This window comes from Xiphophorus hellerii, chromosome 12 (assembly GCF_003331165.1).
Source record: "Xiphophorus hellerii strain 12219 chromosome 12, Xiphophorus_hellerii-4.1, whole genome shotgun sequence".
Taxonomy (NCBI): Eukaryota; Metazoa; Chordata; class Actinopteri; order Cyprinodontiformes; family Poeciliidae; genus Xiphophorus; species Xiphophorus hellerii.
In genome coordinates this window covers 17152012-17179261 of record NC_045683.1, presented here as the reverse complement: position 1 = coordinate 17179261, position 27250 = coordinate 17152012, and the positions used below count along the sequence as shown (strand labels likewise).

The window sequence follows — 27250 nt, the reverse complement described above, 5'->3', positions numbered from 1 at the left end:
ATTTTGGGTCTGGATATGGACAAATTGTCTCAAGCACATGACTGTGTGCTCAGTTCCCTCTCAGTTAGTTAAGCCACATTTGTCCCAACTCTGCTGATTTACTTGTCATTTCTGCTCTAATGTGAAAAAAAATATTTGCAACCATACAGATTTCTTCTGCTTCTGCTGTTTTTTTGTCACACTTGAATATTACAGATAACCAAGATCATTTTAATATCAGACAAAGGTAACCTGAGTAAATAGAAAATGGAGGGTTTTTTTGAAAATATTGACAGTCATTGACATCTGTCATTCTGGAATGGGTCATAAAGTCATTTATGATGCTTTGGGACTCCAGTGAACCACACTGAGCGCTATTACCTACAAATGGATAAAACATGGAATTATGGGTAACCTTCCTTCCCAGGAGTGACCGGAACAGCGTCATCCCTCCTCAGTCAACCATTAGGAAAAAAATGGATCCATTTGAGACTTCCAAACTGAACATCAACGCTAACCAAAGGGAACAAAAGGGCCGACTCATATTTGTCAAAAAACATACCTTAATGATCAAAACTTTTGGGAAAATATTTTATGGCCTGAGTTATATTTTATGTTTTCTAAAGCTAAGGTTTTAAAATGTTGTACATCTTTCCTGTTACATCTGGCATTAAATAACATTTCAGGACAGCAACAACACAATAATAGTCCAACAGTGGTGGCGGTTAGAAAATAATGTATGAGACTGCTTTTACGTTCTGCTCGCTACCAAAAAATCTTGAAGAATAACGATCAGTTTGTGAGATTAAGCTGGAGCATTCTAGGGATTAGACAGCTGCCAAATGATCAAATAAAGCACACCAGCAAGTCCAGTTATGAAAGGCCTAGTCAAAGTCTGGAAATCTGTATCTGATTGAATGTTAGCGCTCTAAAACCTTCCAATTTATTTGTATTCAAACAATTCTGCAGAGATAAGTATGCAAATATGCATCTACATTTATGTAAAGCTCTCATTGTCAATTGGCTGCTGCTGCAGCCAGTTATTAGTTATGGGTACCAGTTATTAGTTTTAGGAGTTAATTACTTATTCACATAGGGCCAAGGTGGCTTGGAAAGCCTATTTCCTAAAATTGGTGAAGTCGTCACTTGGTATCTGTGGTTTTTTTTTTTGTTTGTTTTTCTGTCTATCTTTGTATAATAATAACATTTTGTTAATCTAAATAATTGTAGTGTGACAAAAAAAAACTCACTAACTCAGCAGGTTTCAAAAAGTGTCCCATTGTTGTTGACTTTCAGTTTGATCCTTTTCCAGGGGAAGGTGTTTCCCAAACTGAAGAAGAGAGTTCCTCTGGGATCTGGGTCCACAGAGTCAGTTTCTGACAAGGAGGAGGACGAGGCCACTGACTACGTCTTCCGCATCATCTTTCCAAACAGCCAGTCTGATTTTGGTGAGTTTCTCCCTTTTTGCAGAGGCAAACCGATGTGAGATTCTTGCGTTGAAATGAAAATGTTGCTCCTTGTTTGTTACAGTGACTGTCTCCCACCACCCCCTGTCTGATTTTTTCTCTTCCCCTTGAACTGAGTGGACAGTCCTGCCTCCCGAAACAGGGACTCTGGTTGCACCCAGGAGGTGCTCCAGCTGTCAGGGAGAATCCCCCTCACTCACAGAAAGCAGCTGTAACACTGTCACACATGGGCTCATCAGTCTGTCTGTCAGCTTTCCTCGTTTTAATTCCTCACGTCTCATTCCCTTCTGGTTTAAAGTGCACCTCTGGCAAATCGTGTTGATGTGCAGGCGTTATTAAAGTCACTTGTGCCGTGCCTTTCTAACCACATCTCAATGCAGTTAACCTTTCAGACAACAGCTGGGGGCTGATTGGTCAAATATGCAGGCTTCCTATACAGTCCATCCATCCATCCATCCATCCATCCATCCATCCATCCATCCATCCATCCATCCATCCATCCATCCATCCATCCATCCATCCATCCATCCATCCATCTAAAAAAATCTAAAATTGCCTGAAAAGTATTGAATTTGGATTTTGAAAGTGTGTAGGAACTGTGAGTTTGGCTTTTGAACTGCAAAATGTTTTATTTTTCCCCATGATCAAACATCTACTGTGTGGTGCCTTCATGCTTTCAAATGATCAAATTGAATCTCTGGTAATATAAATTAATCTTATTTTATTAATCTCTGGTAATATAAAAGTTTTTGTGTCATCACTCAAAGCAGGAATGAATCGCTGATGAACAATCCTTTGAAGTGCTTTAAGCGGCGCGCAGCTGATCTGCATTATTCTGCTTGTGCCGAAGTGTTTTCTGTAGCGTTTACAATCGTCTCTGTTCTAATGTAATTGCTCCTGAAAGCCTTCGAAGTGCGCCTCTTTTAAAGTGATAATGAGGTTGTGTGTGTGCGTTGGGGTGTGCGTGCGTGCGTGTGTGTGGGTGTGCGTGGGCGTGTGTGTGGTTTTGCACGCAGTGCCTCCTCCAGATCTGATGGATCACGGAGCTGCCCTGTGGCAGCCTAGTCTCAGGAAGTCTTCGTGTTCCTCCTGCTCCAAGGGGAACTTCTCTGACGGCGCTGCTCACAAAGGGTGCAACTATGAGAGGTGAGAGAAAAACACAAGCCATTAATCTACACAGGAACCCTTTTGGCCCTGTGGCGTTTCTAATAACACCAAGAAAACTGGAGATGGAAGACAGATACAAGAACATCGAGACTACCCAGAGGAAAATGATGTGACATTTGGCTGACTGGAATTAGAAGAGTTTGAGGTAAATTAGCTGATAACCGTGGCAGAAAAAAAAGATGAGCTGCTTTGCAAATTTGTGCTGCATGGCAGCACAATAGTTTATCATTTTACAAAAGGTCAGCCTGAACCCTGTAATAAGCTGTGTATCAGAGATACTGTAGTGTATGACGTGTTATGGAAGATATATATAAAAAAAGACGTAAATCAGAATGGCAGCTTAATGATAGTGCTGTAGAAGAAGAGTGCTGGGTGCAGTGCTCTGCTACAATATTTACACCCCATGAATATTTTCACATTTTCTCACATTACAACAACAAACTTGAGTGTATTTTTGTAATTTACTGTGGAAGGCCAACACAAACCAGTGCATGACTGGGGAATAGAAAGGACATAATACATGGTTAAACAAGTAAAGCAGGCCATTTTCTCTACATTTATTCATCTTACATCAACCATGGAATATCACAATGTACTGCTTAGATGCAATATTTGGTTGGCAATGGTACTTTAGTTGTCATGTATTAAAACTCTACATTTCAATAATGTGCAAGTGAACACTGAGGAAGTATGGGTTGATTGCAGGTTTTATGGTCGATTCAATATTTACCGATATTAGTGCAAAGTGATGTTTTCCTAAAATCATGCTGCCCCAGACCAAAGGTTATTCCAATTGGGTTGTTAGAGCTATTTAATAAAAAATGATAGACTGAAATGTCTCTAAATTAGCAAAAATGTAAGAGACAGCCCCAACATCTTCTGGCTGTAGGCACAGTCATCTCATTTACCCTGCATCATTTCCATCTATCACATTAAATGCACCTGAAATATATTATTATTTGACCAGATATTTATCATTTCAAGTGATATGAATACTTTTGCAAAGGTGCTGCAGTTTAGGTAAAATAATCTGTGCTGTGTCTTTCTGCAGGACTCCTCTGAAGCTGCTGTGTGACAACATGAAATATCAGATCATCTCCAGGGCGTTTTATGGATGTACGAAATGCCGTATTGAATGTTATCAGCTCACATTCACTCTCATCTGTTGCGATTGGATTAATTGATTAGCCGTCTCTTCGACCAGGGCTGGCGTACTGCCGCCACCTGTCCACCGTGCGTACGCATCTCTCCGCCCTCGTCAACCACACCATTGTGGCGCCCAACGCGCCCTGCGACGCCTCCGGGGGGCTCACCGCAGACGTTTGGCAGACATTTCTTAAGGACTGCACCGTAAGCACCATGACACATGCTTTGACTTTAACTGCAGACAGAAGGCTCTCCTCATGCTCACACACACATACACATGTAACCTCGGCTTCTTCCTTCCACTCCCTCTGCCTCCCGCTCTGCCTGCTAGCGATGCGGCTCACGCTGCCGGTCTCATGAAGCCTGACTAATGGCCTTGTAAATTACACCTAAACACCACTTCTGAAGTTTATGAAGATATTAATCAAATTTATGAGGGGTCAGCAATATAGCCTGGCTCATTTCAAAACATTAAAACGTTGCTTTATCATGAATAATTGAATGCAAGCTTTGATCATTACTGAGGCAGCCGGTGTTGTTCTGGCACATTAAGGCGTGTGTGGGAGATCATTATCATTTTTAATAAAGAAGATAATAGGACTGATCAAAAGGCAAGCCCTGGGTCGATCAAAGGCTTGTGCTGCTTTTCGTCAGGCCTACAAAGAGCAGGAGCTGCTCCGCTTGGTCTACTTCGGCGGCGTGGACCCCTCGCTGCGTAAAGAGGTGTGGCCTTTCCTGCTGGGTCATTACCAGTTTGGGACGTCAGAGGAGGACAGGAGGGAGGTTAGCTGCTCCTCTGTTACTCCAGCCCTTCGGAGGTTTTCTGCACCAACACCACTGACGCTTGACTGCTCACTCTTTGGCCGTAGGTGGATGAACAAATGCAGGCTTCCTACGAGCAGACCATCAGCGAGTGGTTGGCATGTGAGGAGGTTGTCCGCGAGCGAGAGAAGGAGCAGCACGCTGCCGCTTTGGCAAAGTGCTCCTCTGTGGCGAGCGTGGACAGCTCCAGTCAGAGGATGACCCATCATGACTCCACTGTGAGCAACGAGGTAAAGAGTAAAAAAAAAACATTATTCACAGTTTAAAAGAAAGGCTGCTGGTCATTTTTTTATATCCTGCTTATAGTGTTGCTGTACGTTTGTGGCTATATGACTCCAGTAGATGTTATCTGTGAACAGGAAGTCACTCAGAGCTAAAACCAATGTGTTTAGGGGTAAATAACCTGCTTGATTATTTGTGGTATAAAATGGAAATCACAACCGTAATAAATGTAAATAATAACAAAAGTTCTTCAGATAAAAGGCTATATTTGAAGATGACTCATAAATAGCTAAACTTTAACTTTTAGCATGTTTATTCACATCATTAATGAGAATAGTTAACTACATAAAACTATGCTCCTTTTTATAAATACCTGTTTAGCAAATGGTGAAGAGGCTTGTTTGACATAACTTTCACTATATTTTAGTGAGCATATTATTTTATAAGCACATGAAGCAAAAATACTTTCATCTAGATTGTAGAGTTGACATCTTGATTATGGACATTAAAGTAAACACTCTCCCTTCAAAACATGCAAAGCATTTTGCACTTTTTGTAAAAAGAAAATGTGCTCCTCTATTTGTAGATATGTAAAAAAGAAAATGTAAAAAGAAAATCAATCCCCATTCTAGGATTTCAAGTGTGGGGAAAAAAATTTCCTTCAAGAGCTTTACATATTTTTTCATGAGGCAAAAAAGCCCCAACAAAAGTCCACCTCCTTTAACCTAAATTATTTTACTTATTTTGTATACACATCAAACAAAGAATGAGTGCTCCTTTTACATGCTAGGGGGGTTGTACGTCAGAGAAAAGAAAATACTTTTTACATTCCTTAGCTGCACTTATTTTGTTGCTTTTAACAACACAGAAATGACCATTTCTCTTGTGGACCTTTATTCCAGTCTCATTCATCTCACAGCTCAGACAGGGAGAGTCTGGCTCGCCTCCAGAGTGATTCCAGCAGCAGCACACAGGTATAAAAAACCAACTCGGACAATTCCTCTGTTGACTCTGTTCACACAGAAGCTAAATACAAACTTTATATTTATTCTGCAATGATCATCGTTCTCAGAGGCAGACTACTTTTTGTGTTCTTTTAAAATGTCCTTGATGAAGCTTTTCTTCCGGAGGAACTTTAATTTCTGTAACGTTTGTTTCTGGAGCCCATTTACTGAGAGATGAACCAGTGTTGTGGTTGCATGTTAAAGGGCAACTTGGATTTTTAGGTTTTTTATTGCTTGTGATCGCATAGACATTTACAGGTTTTCTTATATATTTAGGTTCATTTGTGAAAAATAACAAAGATGCAGAGTGACTGGGGTGAGAAGAGAATCACTCTTCTCAGTGGAGAAAAGTGATTCTCTTAGTGGGAAGCAATGAGTTTTTCCATGTTTAAATGTCTTTGGGTAAGAAACTGAACCCAAAGACGTGTGACCACTTGTTTGTGTGAATGTGACTGTGTTAAATCAGCGATGCACTAATCGCAGTTTTGTGGTCAAGCTTTACTTTTTGTAAAGTTTGTCTAGGTCTGCCTGCCGTGAGCAGCCATTGTTACAGTAAAACGATAGTTTCTCTCTTTTTGCATTGGTTAGAGAACGTGAATCCTTACTTTAAACCTGAGATTTACAAATGGTTGCCAGTAGAATCCAGCACTTTTTTCCCAGTGCAGTCTTAGTGATCACATAATGGTGCAGTCACTGATCAGAAGAAATTCAGATGTTAGAGTTTTGTCTTGTCACCAGTCGAGCTGAAAATGGATGAATTTGTGTACCAGCTGTTTGCTCTGTATTTATCTGGTAAGGCTGCAGAAGTCCTTTGGGAGTCAATTTACAATTTCCTGATTGTTATAGGATAATATTTTACCATCAACAAGGTGATGCCTGATGTGCTATTAACTGAATAAAGAATTGATCAACTGAAGGGTGACAGAGTAAGAGCTTTTTTTCTTTTCTTTGAGACATGATTATCAGATGTTAATATCCTGTAGACGGCTTTTAGCCTTGAAACATCTTCATTGCCCACTTTTCTCTATTTTAAGCAGTATGCTTTTATTATTGACAATAAGTGTTGGAGAGAAAATAAGTGAAGAAGGACTAAAGAAAGTCCAAAAAAAATCTTCTTTTTTTTTTTTTACCTAGAAAACCGTTTTAAAAGATCCCAAAAAGGTCTGGCTTCTTGAAATCACTATCAGAAACTGTTGCACCTACTGTAAATGTCTAAACTATGCATTTAATCTAGACATTCTGAACCAATGTTTTGCATTCTCCTTCCTGCTAGTTCTTCACATCCTCCCATCCCTTCCCCTGGAGTAGTCTGCTTCCCTTTGGCTTGTTCTTTCAGGTGTTTGAGTCCGTAGAGGAGCTGGACCAGCCAGAGTCGGAGTCCAAGACTGAAGAGGCCAAACAGTTGCCGAAGATGCCCAACGGAGCTGTGCAAAACGAGTCAAGCTCTCCCGACTCTGGGCATCCTTCTTCACGAAACTTCTCCATCACCTCTGGCCTCTCAGACGGCTCCTTCAGCACAGAGGACAGCTCCGCACCTGATGCGTCCCAGAGATCCACAGCTGCGCCTCCGATGTCGCAGAGCTCTGCCAAAGCTGCAGTGGGAGAGGCTGAAGCGTTGACAATAGAAAGCCAGGTGGCGAGTGAAGAGAAGGACAAAGGCGCCAAATTGAATCCTGGAACACAGGACAGCACAAAGTCTGGAAATGTGAAAAAGGAAGGAGAAAGTTTTGAAGATAAAGACCCAAAAATGAACATTAAAGAAAGTCCTCAGAAACATGTTCCACTGAAGACTGAGGAAGCTTCCAAACACAAAGAAAAAAACGTGACACCAATTAAAGATATGGAAAAGTTAAACACAACCGTCACATTTTCTCAAGATAAAGAAAAATCAAAAAGTCTTAAGGAATGTGAGGAGGAACAGATTCTGGGCGCCTCAATATCGGGAGGAGTTCACAGCTCGTCTCAGAAAGATGAGACCCAGGCTTTGACTGAGTCTGATGAGTCTCCTTCAGCCATAGAAATGGAGGAGATCCCCACGGCCAAGGTTTCCATGGCGCCCTGGAGCAGGAGAGGACACTGTGAGACTTCGTCCTTCTCTGAGGATTCAGCAACTCCTGCAGATCTGAAGCAGGAGGTAGAAAAGCTCAGTCCCGAAGGAACAGAGTCCATCCTGTCGGAGCCGGAGATGGAGAGCCTTTACCCTCCCTTCGACTCTCTTCCAGCCGACGAAAACACAAAGAATGAAGTGACCTCTCAGGGAGCAACTGGGAGCCCTTACTCTGTATGCACACCACCTTTACGAGTCTACATTTATTCACAGCAGTGGTTCTCAAATTAAGTTCAGGAAACACTGAGGAGGGCATTTTGAAAAACCTCCAGCTTGAAATAATTTGATAACTGCTGATTTATTGCGCTATAAGTCAACCAGGTAATACATTTATTTTATTTACTGTCATAATTATATTTGTTACAGCAAGAGCTTTTGGATTTATACACACTAAATCTGCACCGCATTGAGAAAGATGTCCAGCGGTGTGACAGGAATTACTGGTATTTCACTCCAGCCAACCTGGAGAAGCTGCGCAACGTCATGTGCAGGTAAAACAGCGACCCCTGCAGGGGCATAATCGAATAATAGATTACAGCAATGCTTTCTCACATCCATATGAAGCTCAATCATTTGAACTTTTCTGACTGACAAAAACAAAATAGTCCATTTAGGAAGTTTTTTCTGCTGAAAACAAGTTTTCCAATAAGTATTGCATGTTTAGTAAAAATGGCTTGGCAACTTAAGACTCTTTTTAAGGATTTAGTTCTTCATTTCAACATGTGTAGTTCAATATTTTAAATTCAGACTTTATTCTTTATAATATAATTTAAGATTTATGAAACTGTTACTTGTTAAAACACAAGAAGAGTCATGGAAAATAACTCACACTGGAGCTACTCAGGATACCAACATATTTTTAAAACTGTGCACAGTTTTCCTTCCCCTTCACAATTTTTCTCTGCTTTATTTTGGACTATTACATAGACTGAAGTTTGCGGTTGCACCATGAGAAAATGTGATGCAGTTTGCAAGTTTGCTCTCTAATAAAGACTAAAAGATTTATATTTCCAGCTATTAGCTTTTCAACCACAAACGTCATTGACTTGTTCAATGATGGATATCGGTTTTAAAACTCTTATCTCCAGTGTCAGAGTAGTAGTCTGCAGAATGCCTCTAAATCTGCAGAGAGTGTGAGTCAGAGTAAGAAGCAGTCAATGGGGTTAAGGTCAGCTCTCTACGCTGCATATTCACAGCTACATCTGGAGGCACCTGGACATCGGATACGTACAGGGAATGTGTGACCTGCTGGCTCCTCTTTTAGTCATTCTCGATGACGGTGAGTCAAAACTCTCCTCCCTGTTCCCACTTAGTTGATGTATTTTTACAGTGATATTCTCAGCTGCAATAAAGACTTGGCAAGCTCACTTTCCCTCTCCGTGTCCTCCTCTCAGAGGCCAAAGCTTTCAGCTGTTTCAGTAAACTCATGAAGAGAATGAATCAGAACTTTCCACACGGAGGAGCCATGGATACTCACTTTGCGAACATGCGCTCTCTAATCCAGGTGACGCAGCTAGAGTTTTATAATAGAGTCCTATAATAGCCAGCGAATCCAATCATCGCCTAGTTTTTTTTTGTTTTTTTTTGTCTCTTTCTTTCTGGCTTTAGATCCTGGATTCTGAGCTGTTTGAGCTCATGCACCAGAACGGAGACTACACCCACTTCTACTTCTGCTACCGCTGGTTCCTGCTCGACTTCAAACGAGGTGATGTAACGGCTCAGGCTAACAGAGTCGGCGTCTATTAGAAGGAGAGAAGCATCAAAGAAGTGATTAGAGCTTTTTCTGTTATTAGTCAAATATTTGCTGCAGTTGAGCAAGTGCAGTTAAAGGTTAAAAAAAAAAATAAAACAAATTTAATAACACAAGTAGAGTAAAAAGAAGTAATTGGAGCAATCGTAAGTATAAAAGATTAATCAAGTAAACAGAATAAAGAAATGGATAAAGCTCTGAACAAAAATGCCAAACCTCTGTTTCTTTTTGCTTTCTGTCCAGAGCTGGTTTATGATGACGTGTTTGCTGTCTGGGAAACCATTTGGGCCGCCAAGTACGCCTCATCAAGTCACTTTGTGCTCTTCATTGCCCTTGCTCTGGTGGAGGTATACAGGGACATCATCCTGGAGAACAACATGGACTTCACAGACATCATCAAGTTCTTCAATGGTAAAGCTCGTCACCTTCTAGCTAATGTTCTTAACACATGCTCCTGTGCAGAATCAACTTTGTTAAAAGTAACAAAAATGTAGGTAAAGGAAACAAACCAAAAACTAAATACATTTGTAATAAATTTGGGGTTTTGAGAGTTTAAGTTTGAGCTCAGCTTCTTTGGCTTTGGTCTTCCTTCATCAAGTCAGACCAGTACAGCGCCAGTATTACTTCCAACCTGGACAGAGCAATGAAGCTTTTTTTATTTGAGCACCAAGTCGTCAGCTGACTCTCCCCAGGCTCTTCGAACTTGTTACATATCATTTCAGTAAATGCTAAAGATCATAGTCTGCAAAAATATAAAAATTAAACCTTGATCTTCCCAAACCTGATATCCTTTTTCCACTATTACTATGCTTTGAGATAGTAGATGTCTGTAGACTTCTAATATAGGAACATTATTTGTGTCAGTACAGCTTCTACTTCATACATGCTGTTAATCCTGCACAGAAACGACTCCCTGCACGTTACATATTTGTCCCCTCACAGATTTCTTCAGTTTTTGTTTTTGTTTTTTTTTTGTCCCTCTTAAGTGTTTCATGTTATCAACCTTAGTAAATACAAAAGGCGGTACTTAGTGACAATTTCAATTACGGTGCCAAAAGCAGCCTGGCATCATGTGAAGAAGTAATTTCTCCACAAACCTAATAAATTGTTGTTCCACCCTTGGCGACATTAACTGTCATCTGGCATGTAAAATAAACGAGTTTTACATCGGTATGCAGAAAATTCGACTCTCTTACACACTTTTGCTAAATTGCTTCAACTCATCACCATTGAAGGGTTTTGAAACATAAACGACCCGTTTAAGATCATGCTGTAGCATCTCAGTCAGATTTGATTCAGGAATTTGACTAGGTCACACCAGAAGCTTCATTTTGCTTGTTTCATGAATTGTTGGATATTCAACTTCTAGATTTTCTGCTTTTTAAAACAAACATTAATTCATGATTTAACAAAGAGAACAATTACTTTTTTTCCACATAGGGACAGGTTGGTTTGGATTATAAAATTATCCTTTGAAAACTGTTTGTTACATTACTCTTCTCTAATGCATTTTTTCTAATAATCTAAAAATATCACTGCAAGTAAAGAAAAAGATAGAAAAACTATGTATGGAAATACAATAGAAATATATTTTTTCACAGTGTAAATCCAAATGAGGCTTAGATTGATTTTCTTAGACAGTAAGACGACTCACAACGCATGTAAGAGTCTCATCCACATTTCTCATCTTGTTACTGTCGAGGCTCAGTTTGCTTCCATTCTGCTTGCTGATGAAAAACGTGATGCTGCTGATGATGTTTGATTAGCTGAGTTGATTTACCAAACAGGAAAACAGGCGTCAGTCAGCAGATCATCGGTCCAGTTTGAATCTCTGAGACACGGAGAAGTTTGTGCAGAGGTTGAACCATTTCCCAGGCAAACATTGGAGGTTATAAAATTATGGTCTGCTCTGTTTTTTATTTAGCTCATTTTCCCTGCAGGTTATTGGCCAAAATTAAGAAAATCAGAATCACTACCTTGATTTTACAAATCTACCTTTTGCAAGATGGTAGATTTTCTGGCTCTCTAAGTCTTTTAAATGTCTTTTATCTGAGCAGCCAAAATTTATTCATATTTGGGTTGTTGCTCTTTCTGTTGATTTCTAGAGTTAAATCGTGAAAACTACACCTTACCCTAATTTGGTTTAGAGAAATGCAGTATTTCAGTTTAAAATCGGATTTTCAGTCAAACTTTTGTTTTATCAACAGCTGACTGTAATTACACAGTGACTCATTGGTGTAATTCATCCCAGTGTGTGCGATCCAACTACACACTCATCCAAACATTTACCCAGAACAAGCTCTGCTCTGTTAAACCAACTAAAATCTTGAGAGAGTCAGGGAAAAGCCTTTGGGTACGGTTAATTATGCAAAGCTTTGATGTTCCACTCTGTTTTTGTCTTTCAGAGATGGCTGAGCACCACAACATCAAGCAGATTTTGACCCTGGCCAGAGATCTGGTGTGCAAAGTGCAGATACTGATAGAAAACAAGTGATTGTTGCTTTCGTCCTCCTTTCCTTCCATGTAAAGAAGAGTCGGCTGTAGTAGCACAACAGTATAACGCATATGAATTCATATACTACAATCTACACAAGGTCTTTACATTCACAGGTTGCTGCTATGAGCCTTATGGACTATCCTCTGTGGTGTTTGTCCTGTCAGCACTATGAGAACTGTGTCGATCCGAGTGCACTTAATATTTTAGGATAAAGACATTCTAGTTGCACATTTCATGCCAAAACGCAAAGCTGAATTCAAACAGAGACTATATTTATGAGAATAATAGATTGTGATACTGCTCTATGAATTATTTTAATAGCCAACTATTTAAAAAAACTAATTACAAGTCATCCCTCAACAAAATAAGATTCCAGATATGTTTTTTTAATATTATTTACATGCAAACATTTAAACGTTAACCTCATTAGTTGATTTAAGAATCTGTCTGGTGGCCAGAAATCTAACACAATCGCCTTCCAAAGTCAGTCTCATGTTGCTTTAAACTTTGTGCAATTACCTTGCTAAAGTATTCACACCCCTGAACATTGTTGTCGCATTCTACTGCAAACTTTAATGTATTTTATTTTAATTTTATCTGATGGACCAATGGAAAGCCTCACATGATTTTGTTGTGAAAGGAAAATCAGACATTTGTCAAGGTTTATTGCAAATAAAAAGTGAATAAGCAGCATCACAACAGACCTAAAAACACAACAAGTAGCTGTGGAGAAATTTAAAGCAGGATTCTGTCATAAAACAATATCCTAAGCTTTGATCATGTGTGTGACGCCCACTTAAATTAACAAGAGGGGCATTAAATCAGAGACAAGAGTAACTTTATAGGAGCCGCAGGAATCAACATGAAGCAGAATACTGAGCAGCTCACAAGACGTTGCAAAATGTGGTTCTACAAATTCTGCAAGGCTGAATATAAATTCACACCATTCGTTATTTTCTTTCATTTCAAAATTACGCAGGACTTTATGTTGGTCTAACATTTAAAAACTCAATAAAATGCATTGAATTTGATTGAAGTTGAAGGGGTACTAGTACTTTTGCAAGTCAGTGTTACAGAAAATATAGCGTTTTAAGTGTTCTAAAACTGCGTTTTGTTTATTTTTGTATTTGTTGTGTCCTCAGAGAAAATTGTGTTCAGAATATGTTGTGAGCTCATAACCTGATACTTCGGTGACTAATGAGTGTGTGGTCCGAAATTCACACAGAGGTGTATATGAAAAGACGGGCCTAATTTCACAATCCTTGTGAATTGTTTTGCATTGTTTCGTGATCTTCAGCTTATTTTGTCAATTGAGTAAGTTACTTACTTTTGTTTTTGTATTGTCTTGCATTGTCTGGTGCCTGCTTGTTCAATCAGACTTTAATTTCCTCATTAAACAGAAAAGACAGACGAGGCAGCGGCCGTATTTAGCCACCCTAACCTAGCAACAACTGCTGTTCATCGCTGCGAAAAACGACAATTGCTTTGTTGATATGAGTAGCAATTACATAATTTTTGACATATTTATATTCCAGTTCCTAATGGTTCATGCAAGTCAATGCCTGTCATACATAGCCTAAAACTTCAGACACTTGTTGTTGTTTCATGAATGTAGTAGGTTTATTCGCATTTATTACTAGTACTTCTTTGTGGACTCCAAGTGCTTTCAGATGAACTTTTTATTTATTTATTGTAACATTCTAAAGCCAAAGTACTTATTTAGTCAGCTAGTTTTCCTTTCTGGATGCTGCTTTGTTTGTAAAGCTGATATTTTTATTTTGTGGCCAATTTTAAATGTGCACTATAAAACAATCAGATTAAATAGCACTTAACATATATATACACACATATATATTGAATGGTCTATGTTCTTATAATAAAAAATAAAAATGGAATAATTATTTTTCCAAATCACATTGTTATGTCTGTTTTACTAAATGTTTTATTCAAACTGAAACTAAAGGTGGAAGAATGGTCCACACATTTAAAAGGGTGTTCAGTATCTTAGAATAAGTTATTATTCTTAAATTGTTGTTTGATAGAGGGGAAAGATTGGTTTAAAGGTCAATATGTAGCCTTATGATGGACTGGTGACCTGTTCACAGTGACCCTCACTGAGTTGAGAATGAGCTCCTATAGACAATGAATGGATTGATACCCTTATGAACACATTAGAAACTTAAGAGAAATTCGATTTGAAATGGTAGAAATAGTGTTTAGACATATTAATAGTGATATTTATTGTTTCTGTCTGTTTTTGATTTAAAAATAAGATGGGAGTTTATTGTTCTTACTCTTAATCTATCATAGATCTTTGGTAAATAATTATCCAAAATATTTTTTTCAAACAGATGTCAAAATCCAATACTCAGCTTTGTCCTGCAACTTTTAGATGTGACCCTGGTTCATCACAGCTCTTTCAAATTGTTAAAATGCCTCCTTAGCATGCAGTTAAGTTCAGAGTCCTATGGAAGAGGATTAGAGCCACTGAAAAAAAAAAGAATTCTGAGTTTAAAGTGAGAATTAATCTCAGAATTCTCACTTTAAACTCAGAATTCTGAGTTTAAAGTGAGAATTCTGAGATTAAAGTCAGAATTCTGAGTTTAAAGTGAGAATTCTGAGATTAAAGTGAGAATTTTGAGTTTAAAGTCAGAATTCTGAGATTAAAGTCAGAATTCTGAGATTAAAGTCAGAATTCTGAGTTTAAAGTCAGAATTCTGAGATTAAAGTTAGAATTCTGAGATTAAAGTGAGAATTCTGAGATTAAAGTCAGAATTCTGAGATTAAAGTCAGAATTCTGAGTTTAAAGTGAGAATTCTGAGATTAAAGTGAGAATTCTGAGTTTAAAGTGAGAATTCTGAGATTAAAGTCAGAATTCTGAGATTAAAGTCAGAATTCTGAGATTAAAGTCAGAGTCAGAATTCTGAGATTAAAGTGAGAATTCTGAGTTTAAAGTCAGAATTCTGACTTTAAAGTCACACTTTTCTTTATAACAAAGAAAAGTGTTGATCAATTTAATTCTTTAACTTCATTTAAAGAATAAAATCAAATTCTTTAATTTAATTAAAGAATTAGTTTAATTCTGTAATTTAATTAAAGAATTATTTTTTTTTTTCCGGTGGCCCTAATCCTCTTCCGTAGGAGTCCTGCTAATTATCTAAATATTTTAATCAAGCGTGTTAAACCAAGCAGACATCAAAAAGTTGCAGAATGCCAGCCCTCCAGAGCTGGAGCTTGATGCAGCTGCTGGAAATATAAATTGTAAGAAACAGTTTCTTACAATTCTTGCAGTGTAAATGGTAAGAAACTACGTCTCACCGTCATCATTTGTTCTTGGACAATAAATAACAAACCATTTAACAGTTTCTACCTTAAAACAGAAAAAACACGCCCGAACAGGGACTTGAACCCTGGACCCTCAGATTAAAAGTCTGATGCTCTACCGACTGAGCTATCCGGGCGCTCTTAGTCAATGTTAAGTCGTCACTGGATTTCAAAATCCTATCGACCAGGTGTTGATGCTAATATAATTAAATTTGTAATTAAAAGACTAAATGTTAGCCCTTGCTCTTACATTTCAAATTGCTACGCAGGCCAATATTTACACGCAATGTCAGCGACCGTTAACGGTAAACTGTCGACAGCATCGCTGCAATTTCAGCTCAAGCTGATTAGTATCTTTTTTAGTACTTTGAGAAACAACATCTCGATTATATGAATACAGTCTTTATTATGAAAGACATCCACACAATAGTTATTTCTTAAAAATCGGACGTTTTCAGTGAAACAGGAAATACGTTCAGTTGAGCCTGTTTTACTTCCTCCTTTAGCATGTTGTTAGCAGAGCTGCAAGCTAGGTGGGGCTGACCTTACTGGAAAAGAGGACAAAGACAATGTGGCGGTTTTCGCTTAGATCATATGCAGAAGTGATTGAGTAAATATGATAAAGATGTTGGCATTTCAAACGCTTCGTGTCGTTTCCCTGGGGATCCTTGGTTCGTCATGTAACCTGTTGGCAAACAATGTTCGCTCCATAACTAAGAGATGCAGCCTCAGGAGTCTGCAAAGCCAAATCTTAAGACCGCTCAGCTCCCACCAACATAATCTAAAGGTAAGGCAAATGTACCATAGTAAAGATTCTACAACATTTTATTTATTTACTAAGGCTATATATGGTTATCTTACAGGTCCCAAAAGTGCCAACATGGGAGCATGTACCAGAAGAGGAGCTTCCTCGGGTAACATCCTCATGGTTGCATGCATGTAAACACAGAACAACCCTTATAAACTGACCCTAAGGTTCAGGAGGTCATGCTCTGTATCTGGTTCTGTCACATGGAGGACATTTACAGAGCCTTAAGAAACTTAAACTCATTCACATTTTGTCACACATTGGGATTTTATTTGATAGCCCAACACAGCAAGTTTTCCATTTGGGACAATAACCCAGTATGATGAGCACAAGGTAATGAATAATTGTGAAGTAGAGGAGTAAAGACTGATGGTTTTCATCTATTTTACAAATGAAAATCTGATGTGTGCCAGATGTTTGACTAACGAAAAGAAAAGCTCTGAATACACTTGACAGACTGTGTCTTTGCACTGGCTGCTGGTATTTTGCAAAGAAGGAAGAGAGAAAATATTCATTTTCCAGATGCACAAAATTTGTAGACATTCCTTAAAGACTTGCAGCTGTAACTACAATATGGTTCTGTAAAGTATTAAGACAGCAGACAATTTTTTTGTTTTGTAAAAGGTATTTTAGGATTTTGTATCGTTTTCTCCGCACTTCACAATAATGATTTTGTGTTGGTCTGCCACATAAAATCCTATACAAAGAAATTGAAGAAGTCTGGGTTTTGTGAAATGAGCTACGGAAAAAATTGGTGATCTATTAAGAATTTTGCAAGTGGCAATCGTTGTATTTCGGGAAAGGTGCAGCAAAGGACACAAGTTCATATAAGGCGGCCATATTTCGTCCAATAAAGTCGTCCCAATCATCTAATTAAAACAAACAAAACTAGTAAGTGAGAGGAAAAAAAGACTTAGTTCAGTTTAAATATATAATGCAAATTCGCAAAGCTGTACAAGACAAAAAGACCAAATAAATATCAAAATATACGAAATCATATTTGTTTCATTTAGACCTGTTCTTGTGCTCAGTATGAGCACAAGAACACTCTACACATTTCAAGTTTTGTTCAGGGATTTTTCTATTTTCTTTGTTTTAAATCAAAATCATATAACTTTGTCTTTTTTCTGTTTTTATGTTAAGATGCTATTCTATAGACTGAAACTTTGAGCAGCACAAAAACACACATTATGCCAATTAAAGTCTCTTTGCATAACAAACACTACACAAATTCTGAAGTTATTTAATGATCAAGCATGAGGCCCATAATTAGTAGATAAAAATGCTTAATTTAAGCATTTTACAACATGGATCAAGCTACTGATCCATGTTTGATTTGACTTAAGATACATTTATGTAATTTCCCAATACAGTATTTTATAGTATTGATTGTGGAGAAGAGTGGTCATACATCATTTCATACATCATTAATGTTGCAGCCCACCAAGATCCCTGCTGACCTGGTGGACAGGCTGGAGCGGCTGGCCTTGGTGGATTTCCGGACCCAGCAGGGGCTGGAGTGCTTGGAGAAAGCCATTCGTTTTGCTGATCAGCTTCATGTTGTTGACACGTCTGGGGTCGAACCGATGGATTCAGTTCTGGAGGACAGGTGCTGCGCAGATAACTGTGAATAGCAGACCTGATAGAAAAATATCTTATTGCTATTTGTTAAATATTGTTTTGTTTCATCCACTCAGGGCTTTATATCTGAGGGACGACACAGTGACAGAGGGCGACTGCGCAGAGGAGCTGCTTAAGCTCGCAAAAAACACAGTGGAAGAATATTTTGTTGCACCACCAGGTAAGAAAAGTCTGACTACATTTATTGGATAGCATCTGGATTCTTCTTGAATATGTTTAGGTTTGAAAGTGCAGAATCATGGTGATTTTTCTTTTTCTTTTCACCAGGGAATATTCCTCTGCCTAAAAGGGAGGAGAGGGCTGCCATCCTCAGACACTCGGAATTCTGAAGACTTGATAGTGAATAATTTATTGCTTTTTTTTAATGGAAAATTGTACGTGTCTGCCTTATACTCCTCAGTCACATGTCTTGGTTGAAACCGCATGGCAGACGTTCATAATTGTCTTTACTACAGTTTATCTGCAACCATAAGCAATATGGGAGAAACTGGGAGATGTGCAGCTGGGGTTATTGGCTCAGCTTCTGCTAAAAGTCAAATCTTCCTGTGGTTGACAATTATGTTCGGGTTTCAGTATCATTTCACATAAAGTTGACGTCACACATTGACTACAGCTGAGAGGATGCAAAGTAATGACAGAACAGATAGTACATTGCACAGTGACATACATGTTATGTTGTGTTATGTTGGTTGTCATATTTTACATAACTTTCTCACTGAAATCTGATCGGTGACTCTTCAAATGTCTTAAGCGCTTATAAATATGCCTGTAAATATTGATTTTACAATAAAGGAATAAAAATTAAAAATCTGTTTCACATTTTTTTCTTTTCAGGTTGTGCGCAAGACCAAGATTTTAAATTAAAATTTATTAACTAGATATTTTTAAAAGGGGAGTTTGGGGCTTTGTATTTTTGGCAATATACAGAACATTACAACTCTTTGTCTCCCACCACTTCTTCATTAAGTTTCAATTGAAAAATGCATAATTTGATGGATTTCTTAGAAACATCTTGGAAATATGTTAAGAAAACAAAGCAGTACTATTTATTTCCTCAACCTTCAGGTTGATACTTTCACATTGATGACTTCAGTTTACACTGAAAATTTGTTGATAAAGGAATTGTAATGAAGTGTCACATTGTGGTCTGCACAATCATGGGAAAGACTGACATCTCAACTCATTCAGAATGGTAACACACTCCCTGCTAAAGAAGCTGGCTGTAGAGAGGAGCTTAGTATTTACAAAAGGTTCTGTGGAAGGAAAACATTTTAGTTTGGCTAACTGTGTCCTTGGGAAGATTTTGAATCTAAGCCCGCCCAAGAGTGGAGAATCACAGAGTCTATGGGTTATTGGTTGCAGTATGCCATAGTTTTTTCACATAATCTGGTTTGAATTGTTTTTCTCTCAGTAAATGAAATCATAATTTGTAAACTGCATTTTGTATTACCTGGGGTTATCTTAGATATCGGTTAAATGAAGCACAAAGCTTGTGTCAAAAAAAAGTAAAAACAAAAGAAATCTGAAAGAAATTTCAAATAAATTTTTGAGTTCCAATTTTTTAATTCCTAAACTAAATCATGTTTTTGATATGAAACATTCATACCATTGATTTTAGGTTGTGGGCTAACTAGCTGTCTATTATCTTATCATTATTGCCTATATTGGTCGTGTTTTATTCCTAATAATAAACAAAATGGGCCACTAAACAGACTGGCCTTTTTCCATTTCTGCTTTACTTCAGCTTTAGGTCTGACTTTGCACTCACTTCATCTGATTTCTTATTGTTCGGTTTTTGTTTCCCTCCTCTCATTATCAGGTAAGCTGTAAAACTCAGCTGTTCCTCCACCTCACCTGCTGGCAGGTATCCAGGAAACGTCATGGAAAACATTTGACCAGGCGTGCTTTGGAGAATAGAAACCAAAATATGACAGAGAGGGAAAACGAATCTTAAATGAAGTGGGCTGGCCTAGTCTGTATATAAACACAGCTGTTCAGGCTCAGAGGAGCAAAACACCTGAGGATCAGGAGGATCAGCCATTACTGGACATTTGAAGCCTGAAGGACATTTTCTTTCATTAGAGGTTAAACACAAGGTAAGGTCATCTCCTAATGAATACGTTTATGATCTCACCTCTGAATATTGTCATAATTAAAAGTTTTAAAATTATTTTTCAGGTCAGTTTAATCATGGATATAGTCATCAGAATGCTGGACGGGACGTCCCGCACGCTGAAAGTAAACCCACACGACACAGTGGGCTCTCTGAAGATACTCATCCAGCAGGAGCTGGGGGTTCCCGCTGCCAGGCAGAAGCTGATCTTCAGGAACGGGTCGAGCACACCTCTGAACGACGACTCCAGGACCCTGAGCTCCTACAACATTGAGCCGGGCTCCCAGGTGTCTCTGCTGGTCACCCAGCCGTCCACCTTCCAGGTGTTCCTGAAAAACGAGACGGGGAAGAACACCACCTACGATGTCACACCCGACGAGACGGTGGAGGGATTCAAGAGGAGAGTGGAGAAGAGACAGGGGGTTCCTGCGAACCAGCAGAGGCTGATCCATGAGGGCCGGGAGATGCAGACCGGAAAACTGTCCGACTACAACGTGAAGGAGCACAGCACCATCTTCTTGACTCTGCGTCTGAGAGGAGGCTGAGGAGGCTGTCAACATGAAGAACACATTCCAGTTTTTATTTATTTGTTAAGGCACTTTTATGATAAAACAATTAAAATGCATTTTCTGTACACAAACAAAAAAAATAATCATATTACTGAAATAAGTGAAATTGTAATATATTATCTAGTAGTCTGAATAAGGTGTCAGTCAGGACAAAGTTTATTTCTACATTTGTACCAATCAATAAGTATAGCTTTTTAGATGTTATTGTTACTATTAATTTGTACTCAAATTCTGTGAATTTGTTAAAATCCAAACAGTAAAATTTATGTTCAAAGCAAGAAACCGTCAACTTCCACAAAATATTCAAAAGGTGTTTTGTGACAAAATAGGGGGTTAAAATTTAAGAGGGGAAGGAAATAAAAAAAAAACAATGTATCAGAACAACCTAAAAGTAGTTTTGTACATAATTGTATTTAATAGATCTATGGTGTGGGGAGACTTGAGTGACTGTATGAGAGGAACAGGAAGTCATTATATATTTTACCTCCTAATTGTTCCTGTTCCAAATAAATTGAGTAAAATTGAATGTAAATTGACATGTTTGTCTTATTCTTATTTTCTGGTTTTACCTTTTATTGTCTGTTTGAAATAAATAAAGCATACATCACACCTTGCTTATGTACAGAATGTCCTCATTTTAAACTTTCTCAAGTTTTGTAATACAGGTCTGTGGTAGTGAAGAATAAAAAAAACTCTTGTTTTGATTGCAGTTTCTAATGAAGTATATTTAAACTTGTTAAACAGAAAAGCAACATCATGTAAAATCTCCATGTGTTGCTCATCAGTTGCTTTAAAAAATGCAGACATTTTCCAAGAGACTAGTGGGGGTCCAAGGAGTTTTCTAGATAGATACTTCATATGTGCTCAATAATCAGTATACATATCCTTCTTTGCAATCATCAAATGTTGGTAACACATCTTTTCATTTGGCTAACTGGAAACACGTTCAAACAAAATCCACTCAGGAGTGGACTGCAGCTGAGGCCAGTGCCTCTAGAGTCACTACATGCACACCGGGCACCATGTCTCATTTTTTGACTCGTCAAACACGGCTCCAGGTTATGTCTGACCTGGGATGCTGCGCAGAGGACCAAAGTCTATTAAGAGGAAAATATATTTACAATTTCCTTTTGAAATCAATGTCCCATAGTCTGGGGGAACAGAGGAGAGACAGAGTCATGCTTGAGGTCAGTGATGAATTTGGTCGCCTCTACTTTCTGAGGCGCCTGAGATCCTTCAACATCTGCCAGACTTTGCTCAGGATGTTTTATGAATCTGTGGTGGCCAGTGCCATCCTGTATGCTATGGTGTGCTGGGGCAGCAAGCTTAAGGTGGAGGACACCAGCAGGCTGAACAGACTGACCTGCGAGGCCAGCGACGTCATTGGAGTGGAGCTGGACTTTCTGACAGTGGTGTCAGGGAGAAGGATCCTGTCCAAGGATGAGGGTCATGTTGGACAACGAGTCTCGTCCACTTCATGACGTGCTGGCAGGATACAGGAGCTCCTTCAGCCAGAAACTCATTTTGCCAAAGTGCACCACAGAAAATCATTTCTGCCTGTAGCCATTAGGCTTTACAAGGCCCAAAAAATCTAATTATTTCTCCACTCATTATGCTTATTTATTTATTTATTTAATTATATTCCGTCATATTGAATGACTTACATCACTTTTATGAGTATAGATAGATAGATAGATAGATAGATAGATAGATAGATAGATAGATAGATAGATAGATAGATAGATAGATAGATAGATAGATAGATAGATCTATCTATCTATATATATATATATATCTATACAGAGACATATATATATATTTCTATATCTATCTATCTATCTATCTATCTATCTATCTATCTATCTATCTATCTATCTATCTATCTATCTAGATATATAGTACAGACCAAAAGTTTGGACACACCTTTCTAATTCAATGGGTTTTCTTTATTTTCATGACTATTTATAAGGCAAGAAATCCCACTTATTAACCTGACAGGGCACACCTGTGAAGTGAAAACCATTTCAGGTGACTACCTCTTGAAGCTCATCAAGAAAATGCAGAGTGTGTGCAAAGCAGTAATCACAGCAAAAGGTTGCTACTTTGAAGAAACTAGAATATAAGGGGTATTTTCAGTTGTTTTACACTTTTTTGTTTAGTGCATTTTTCCACATGTGTTATTCATAGTTTTGATGCCTTCAGTGTGAATCTACAATGTCAATAGTGATGAAAATAAAGGAAACTCATTGAATTAAAAGGTATGTCCAAACTTTTGGTCTGTACTGTATATACTACATATACATATACAGTATATATCCCTTGATTGTGCATATATTTGTAGTATTAATATTTAACACCTTAGACGGAGTAGCTTGTTAAATAAGAAATTTCCCTTGGGGATCAATAAAGTCTATTCTATTATATTATATTCGTATTATATAATCCTAATAATTTGCGAAATGGACCACTTAAACGGATTTTTTTCATTTTCTGTTTTGTTTCAGCCGTAACCGAACTCACATTCACTTTATCTGATGATTCACCACCATCTGACTTCTTATTGTCCTGTTTTTGTTTCCCTCCTCCTCCCATCATCAGGTAAGCGGTAAATCCCAGCTGTTCCTCCGCCTCACCTGTTTGCAGGTATTCGGGGAACGCCGCGAAACAGCGTCACGAAAAGCCATTTCAGCAAACTCATGTTTGGAGAATAGAAACCGAAACATAAAAACAGGCAGAGAGGGAAAACGAATCTTAAGTGCAGTGGGAGGGCGCTGACGTCTGACTCGGTCTGTATATAAACACAGCTGGCCAACATTAGTGCACAACCGCTGAGGATTAGCGATTATTGGATATCTGAAGCCAGAAGGACATTTGTTTTGAAAAATTATTATTATTAGAAATCCATCGCAAGGTAAGTTGCTCTCCTAATCAACACGTTTATGATCTTACCGCTGAATATTGTCATCTAGTAAAAGTGCTGAAAACTTTTAAACTATTTTTCAGATCAGTTTAATCATGGACATAGTCATCAGAATGCTGGACGGGACGTCCCGCACGCTGAAAGTAAACCCACACGACACAGTGGGCTCTCTGAAGATGCGCATCCAGCAGGGGCTCGGGGTTCCCGCTGCCAGGCAGAGGCTGATCTTCACGAACGGGTCGAGCACACCTCTGAACGACGACTCCATGACCCTGAGCTCCTACAACATTGAGCCGGGCTCCCAGGTGTCTCTGCTGGTCACCCAGCCGTCCACCTTCCAGGTGTTCCTGAAAAACGAGACGGGGACGAACAGCACCTACGATGTCACACCCGACGAGACGGTGGAGGGCTTCAGGAGGAGAGTGGAGAAGAGACAGGGGGTTCCTGCGAACCAGCAGAGGCTGATCCATGAGGGCCGGGAGATGCAGACCGGAAAACTGTCCGACTACAACGTGAAGGAGCACAGCACCATCTTCTTGACTCTGCGTCTGAGAGGAGGCTGAGGACGTTCCCATGGTGAACAAGAAGAAGACATTCCAGTTTTTTGTATTTAAACAAGTGTAATTATAATGTATTATGTAGCAGTAATAATAATAATAAAAGTCAGTCATGACAAATGGCATGTCTCTTTTGTATTTTATTTCTTCATTTGTTCAGATCAGTAGGTAAAGCTCATTAAAGGTAACAAAAAAAAAACCCCTCGTTATCTCAGCTTATGTAAAAAATGTCAGAATTTTAAACTTTCTCGAGTTTTTTTTTATTATACAGGTCCCTGCAAAACGAAGCGTAAAAATACTCTGTTATTCTTTTTAATTCTAGCGTTTTAAAGCAGTATCCCAGTAATCACCAGTGCAACTTCATGTAAAGAATCTGCAGCCATATATGGAAGTTGCTTGCATCTGGTTAGTCCTCAAAGAAGCATCATTTCCTCACAGTGGCAAGGTAGGCATACCAGAATAAGGCAATCATGTTGGCGAAGAGCACTCGAAACTGAAACATAATGAGAGGAGGGGGGGGGGGGGGAAACATCACAGAGGAAGTCAGTGTGAGGCTCCTCCTAATTCTTAACATGACAGGATGTCAGGGACGGAGCGTACCTGAACAGGCACAAAGTTTATGTTTATAAATGTGAAAGGAGTCCAGACTTTCCAGTTCATCTTCAGGGCAGTCCAGTAACTTTTACTCATCTTCTTCTGGAAATCGTCCCAGCCTTTAGCCTGAGGAACACGTAAATACTTATTTTCTGTAAAGTATATTTAATGCGCAATTAATCCACTTATATGCTTATATTACATATCAAAATGTGTCTATCAGTATTTAAAAGTGATATTTATGCTTTTAAATTGAGTTAATGTAGAAACTGGAGCATAGAATTTGACAGACATAGAGTCTGGCATCAGGAAATAAAACAATGAAAATCAGCTGCATGATACTCATTCATTTTTGGTTCATGTATGATAACAAATACTTGAATGATTTGCAAACCTTCTTCAAATATTTGCTTATGTAAAGAGCCATGAATAAAACATTCACAGCACTTTACTTTCTCCTGAATTTAATTTGGGGGGGGGGGTTATTGTACAAAAGCACGCCACATTTTTTAATTACATTTTGGATTTCAATATTCTAACCATTACGTAAATTAGAATTGGCCCAGACACAGGAATCAGACGATTTTTTTTTGTCTCTGACTAGCAAAACAAAACCAGCAATCTGTTTTCAGCTGGGAAAACCTGATCAGGCCATCACAAAACTTACCAATATTTTACTGAAAGCAGTACATTAATATATTTGATAGACACTTTTGAGAAGATCAAAAAGAAATCACCTCCAGGATGTTCATAACAAGGTAGAAAAGGAGCAGGAAGCCAGGAGCAAAGATGAGTCGGTCCAGTAGCAGTCGTTTGACGATGCAGAGCGGGTCAGTGGTTGGCATCCACACCTCCATCAGCTGGTAAAAGATATGGCTCACTGGCCCAGTGACAATCAACCTACAAGAGGAAAAAAGTAATATACCAGTAACAAACACAAAACTCCATGAATTTGCCAAGAGTTAGCCGATTTATATGCACAGCGCCCGGGAGAAAGTGTTTACTCTTCAAACGTTTTGCCAATTTGTCATATTACAATCACAAATCTTAATTTAGTCGTTTATTTACATTTTGTGAGAAAGAACAACACAATGTAGCAGCTAGTGGAAGGTGACGCATGGTTTTAAAGTATGTTATTGTGTTACAGACCCTATCTACAGTGACACCCATAAATAAAATTCCGTGCAAGTTGTGCAGAAGTTTAATGCGGAGTCAGGTTATAAAACAATATCCTGAAGTTTACAACATCTCACAGACGCCTGTTCAATCCGTCATGGAAAACGGAACGAGGCAACTGCAAGTCTACTGCAAAGACACGGCTCCCACCTAAACTACAGAGACAACAGGAGTCGGAGAAGCAGCTAACAGGCACATGGTAGCTCCACTGTGGCTGTAGAGGAGAACTACAGCTCAGGTGGGAGGATGTGTCAACAGTGCAATTATCAGCAATGAATGAAATTTGGCTTTCATGGTAGGGTGACAAGGGTTTTGTCCAACGGCCTGTAACATACAGCCAGAGCTACAATGGCATGGTTTGGATTGCAACATTCTGAATAACATCGCATCCCATATACGTTGGTCAATCCCTTAAAATCCACAAAAAAATATATTTAAAATTGTGCTTGCAGTGTCATTTTGTAAAAGAAGGTGACTGGGTATATTATTAGAATGTGCTGCACTCTCATTGTTCTCATATTCTGCTAAGTCTCACCCAAAGATGGCATATCGTGTGGCTCCAGCCACATCGATCTCATCAACTGGACCTCCACTTTTGGCCTTTTTTCTGCCTTCCAAGTACTGTGAAAGTAGATTTCCTAAAGCGGACAGGATCCCACTGAAAGAATGAAGAACAGACTGACAGATCACACTCTCCTGTCAATGAGCAACAACAAGTTTCACAAGCTTAAAGTAAAAAAAAAAAAAAAAAACTGTGTAACTTCTGAGTAGGAGGTTTTCATGGCAGATACTGATTGGCTAATACCACAGTGTGCTCAGTGCAAACAAAGTGATCAGGAGCTAATACAAGCAACAGCCATAAATAATCTGACTTATAAAACTACATAATAAAATGAAACGAGAACTATTTTCTCGGTTAGTCAGTGAACATTACAAATTGACGTTTAAACAACTGGAAACAAAAACAGCTGTGAGTTTTAGGAGCACAGAAACCGACCTGGTTACAGATTTCGTGAGGATCGGGTATTTTTTCAGGAGGATCAAATACTGCTGGAGCAGACGGAAATGAAAGGACCCATCCCGGACTGGCAGGCTCTGTACGGGCATTGTCATTCCTTACAGTATTCATACATTACAACCTCTGCAACACTGCCCCACAAAGGGCGGCGAGTCCCATTATTGTTCCTGTCCACGTCCTTGCGTCAAAGGAGAAGCCGTCCTCCGACGTAGACGTCAAACCGGAAGTGATGTTAAGTGAATTGTTTCTTTTGAATGTGGTGGGATTGGGAAATAAAAATTATAGTACGTTAATTATAATAATTACAATTATAACAAATATATTTTATGTAATAAAAAAAATCTGTTATTTCTACACAAGTATGAATTTA

The 27250-nt window shown here is 38.7% G+C and overlaps 4 protein-coding genes and 1 non-coding gene across 8 annotated transcripts in view; 3 read left to right on the top strand and 2 right to left on the bottom strand.

Annotated features, from left to right (window-relative positions):
- The window catches only part of sgsm1a (small G protein signaling modulator 1a), a 31307-nt gene extending 17231 nt beyond the window's left edge, over positions 1-14076 (top strand). The window contains exons 12-25 of one of the 2 annotated variants that reach the window (XM_032578862.1): positions 1292-1427; positions 2462-2591; positions 3664-3728; positions 3817-3962; positions 4413-4541; positions 4628-4810; positions 5705-5776; positions 7143-8087; positions 8280-8404; positions 9110-9192; positions 9308-9417; positions 9522-9618; positions 9907-10074; positions 12069-14076. In XM_032578862.1, the coding sequence (XP_032434753.1) occupies positions 1292-1427; positions 2462-2591; positions 3664-3728; positions 3817-3962; positions 4413-4541; positions 4628-4810; positions 5705-5776; positions 7143-8087; positions 8280-8404; positions 9110-9192; positions 9308-9417; positions 9522-9618; positions 9907-10074; positions 12069-12157 (2478 nt within the window). In that variant the 3' untranslated portion in view covers positions 12158-14076. Of the gene's footprint in view, positions 1-1291; positions 1428-2461; positions 2592-3663; positions 3729-3816; positions 3963-4412; positions 4542-4627; positions 4811-5704; positions 5777-7079; positions 8088-8279; positions 8405-9109; positions 9193-9307; positions 9418-9521; positions 9619-9906; positions 10075-12068 lie in introns of both variants that reach the window. The other variant, XM_032578861.1, reaches the window with a different exon arrangement.
- A 1472-nt stretch (positions 14077-15548) lies between these two features.
- trnak-uuu (transfer RNA lysine (anticodon UUU)) lies at positions 15549-15621 on the bottom strand. Its single transcript has one exon. It is a non-coding gene; the product is annotated as a tRNA-Lys (tRNA).
- A 353-nt stretch (positions 15622-15974) lies between these two features.
- gatc (glutamyl-tRNA amidotransferase subunit C) lies at positions 15975-18745 on the top strand. The gene is made up of 5 exons (XM_032578955.1): positions 15975-16271; positions 16348-16398; positions 17732-17901; positions 17990-18093; positions 18201-18745. The coding sequence occupies exons 1-5, from the start codon at positions 16101-16103 to the stop codon at positions 18260-18262; spliced, it is 558 nt and encodes a 185-aa protein (XP_032434846.1). The 5' UTR covers positions 15975-16100; the 3' UTR covers positions 18263-18745.
- Positions 18746-19852: 1107 nt separating this feature from the next.
- isg15 (ISG15 ubiquitin like modifier) lies at positions 19853-24212 on the top strand. 3 transcript variants are annotated; one of them, XM_032578958.1, is made up of 3 exons: positions 19853-20029; positions 20112-20586; positions 24094-24212. In XM_032578958.1, the coding sequence occupies exons 2-3, from the start codon at positions 20124-20126 to the stop codon at positions 24096-24098; spliced, it is 468 nt and encodes a 155-aa protein (XP_032434849.1). In that variant the 5' UTR covers positions 19853-20029; positions 20112-20123; the 3' UTR covers positions 24099-24212. The 3 variants fall into 3 exon arrangements, with proteins under 3 accessions (XP_032434849.1, XP_032434848.1, XP_032434847.1); XM_032578957.1 differs by lacking the exon at positions 20112-20586 and having other exon boundaries at positions 19921-20029; positions 23619-24212; XM_032578956.1 differs by lacking the exons at positions 19853-20029; positions 20112-20586 and adding an exon at positions 23393-23526 and having other exon boundaries at positions 23619-24212.
- Positions 24213-24219: 7 nt separating this feature from the next.
- pxmp2 (peroxisomal membrane protein 2) lies at positions 24220-27085 on the bottom strand. Its single transcript, XM_032578954.1, has 5 exons — positions 26860-27085; positions 26398-26520; positions 25424-25586; positions 24693-24812; positions 24220-24585 (listed from the first exon to the last, which is right to left on the bottom strand). The coding sequence occupies exons 1-5, from the start codon at positions 26973-26975 to the stop codon at positions 24517-24519; spliced, it is 591 nt and encodes a 196-aa protein (XP_032434845.1). The 5' UTR covers positions 26976-27085; the 3' UTR covers positions 24220-24516.
- Positions 27086-27250: the final 165 nt, after the last annotated feature.

Bases quoted from the DNA above. Each gene is read 5' to 3' on its own strand.
- gatc (XM_032578955.1), top strand. From the start codon at position 16,101: ATGATAAAGATGTTGGCATTTCAAACGCTTCGTGTCGTTTCCCTGGGG. The intron at 16,272-16,347 runs GTAAGGCAAATG...GTTATCTTACAG, and splicing joins CCCACCAACATAATCTAAAG to GTCCCAAAAGTGCCAACATG. The intron at 16,399-17,731 runs GTAACATCCTCA...TTAATGTTGCAG, and splicing joins CAGAAGAGGAGCTTCCTCGG to CCCACCAAGATCCCTGCTGA.
- isg15 (XM_032578958.1), top strand. From the start codon at position 20,124: ATGGATATAGTCATCAGAATGCTGGACGGGACGTCCCGCACGCTGAAA.
- pxmp2 (XM_032578954.1), bottom strand. From the start codon at position 26,975: ATGACAATGCCCGTACAGAGCCTGCCAGTCCGGGATGGGTCCTTTCAT. The intron at 26,521-26,859 runs GTCGGTTTCTGT...TCATTCTTTCAG, and splicing joins CTCACGAAATCTGTAACCAG to TGGGATCCTGTCCGCTTTAG. The intron at 24,586-24,692 runs GTACGCTCCGTC...ATTATGTTTCAG, and splicing joins TAAACTTTGTGCCTGTTCAG to TTTCGAGTGCTCTTCGCCAA.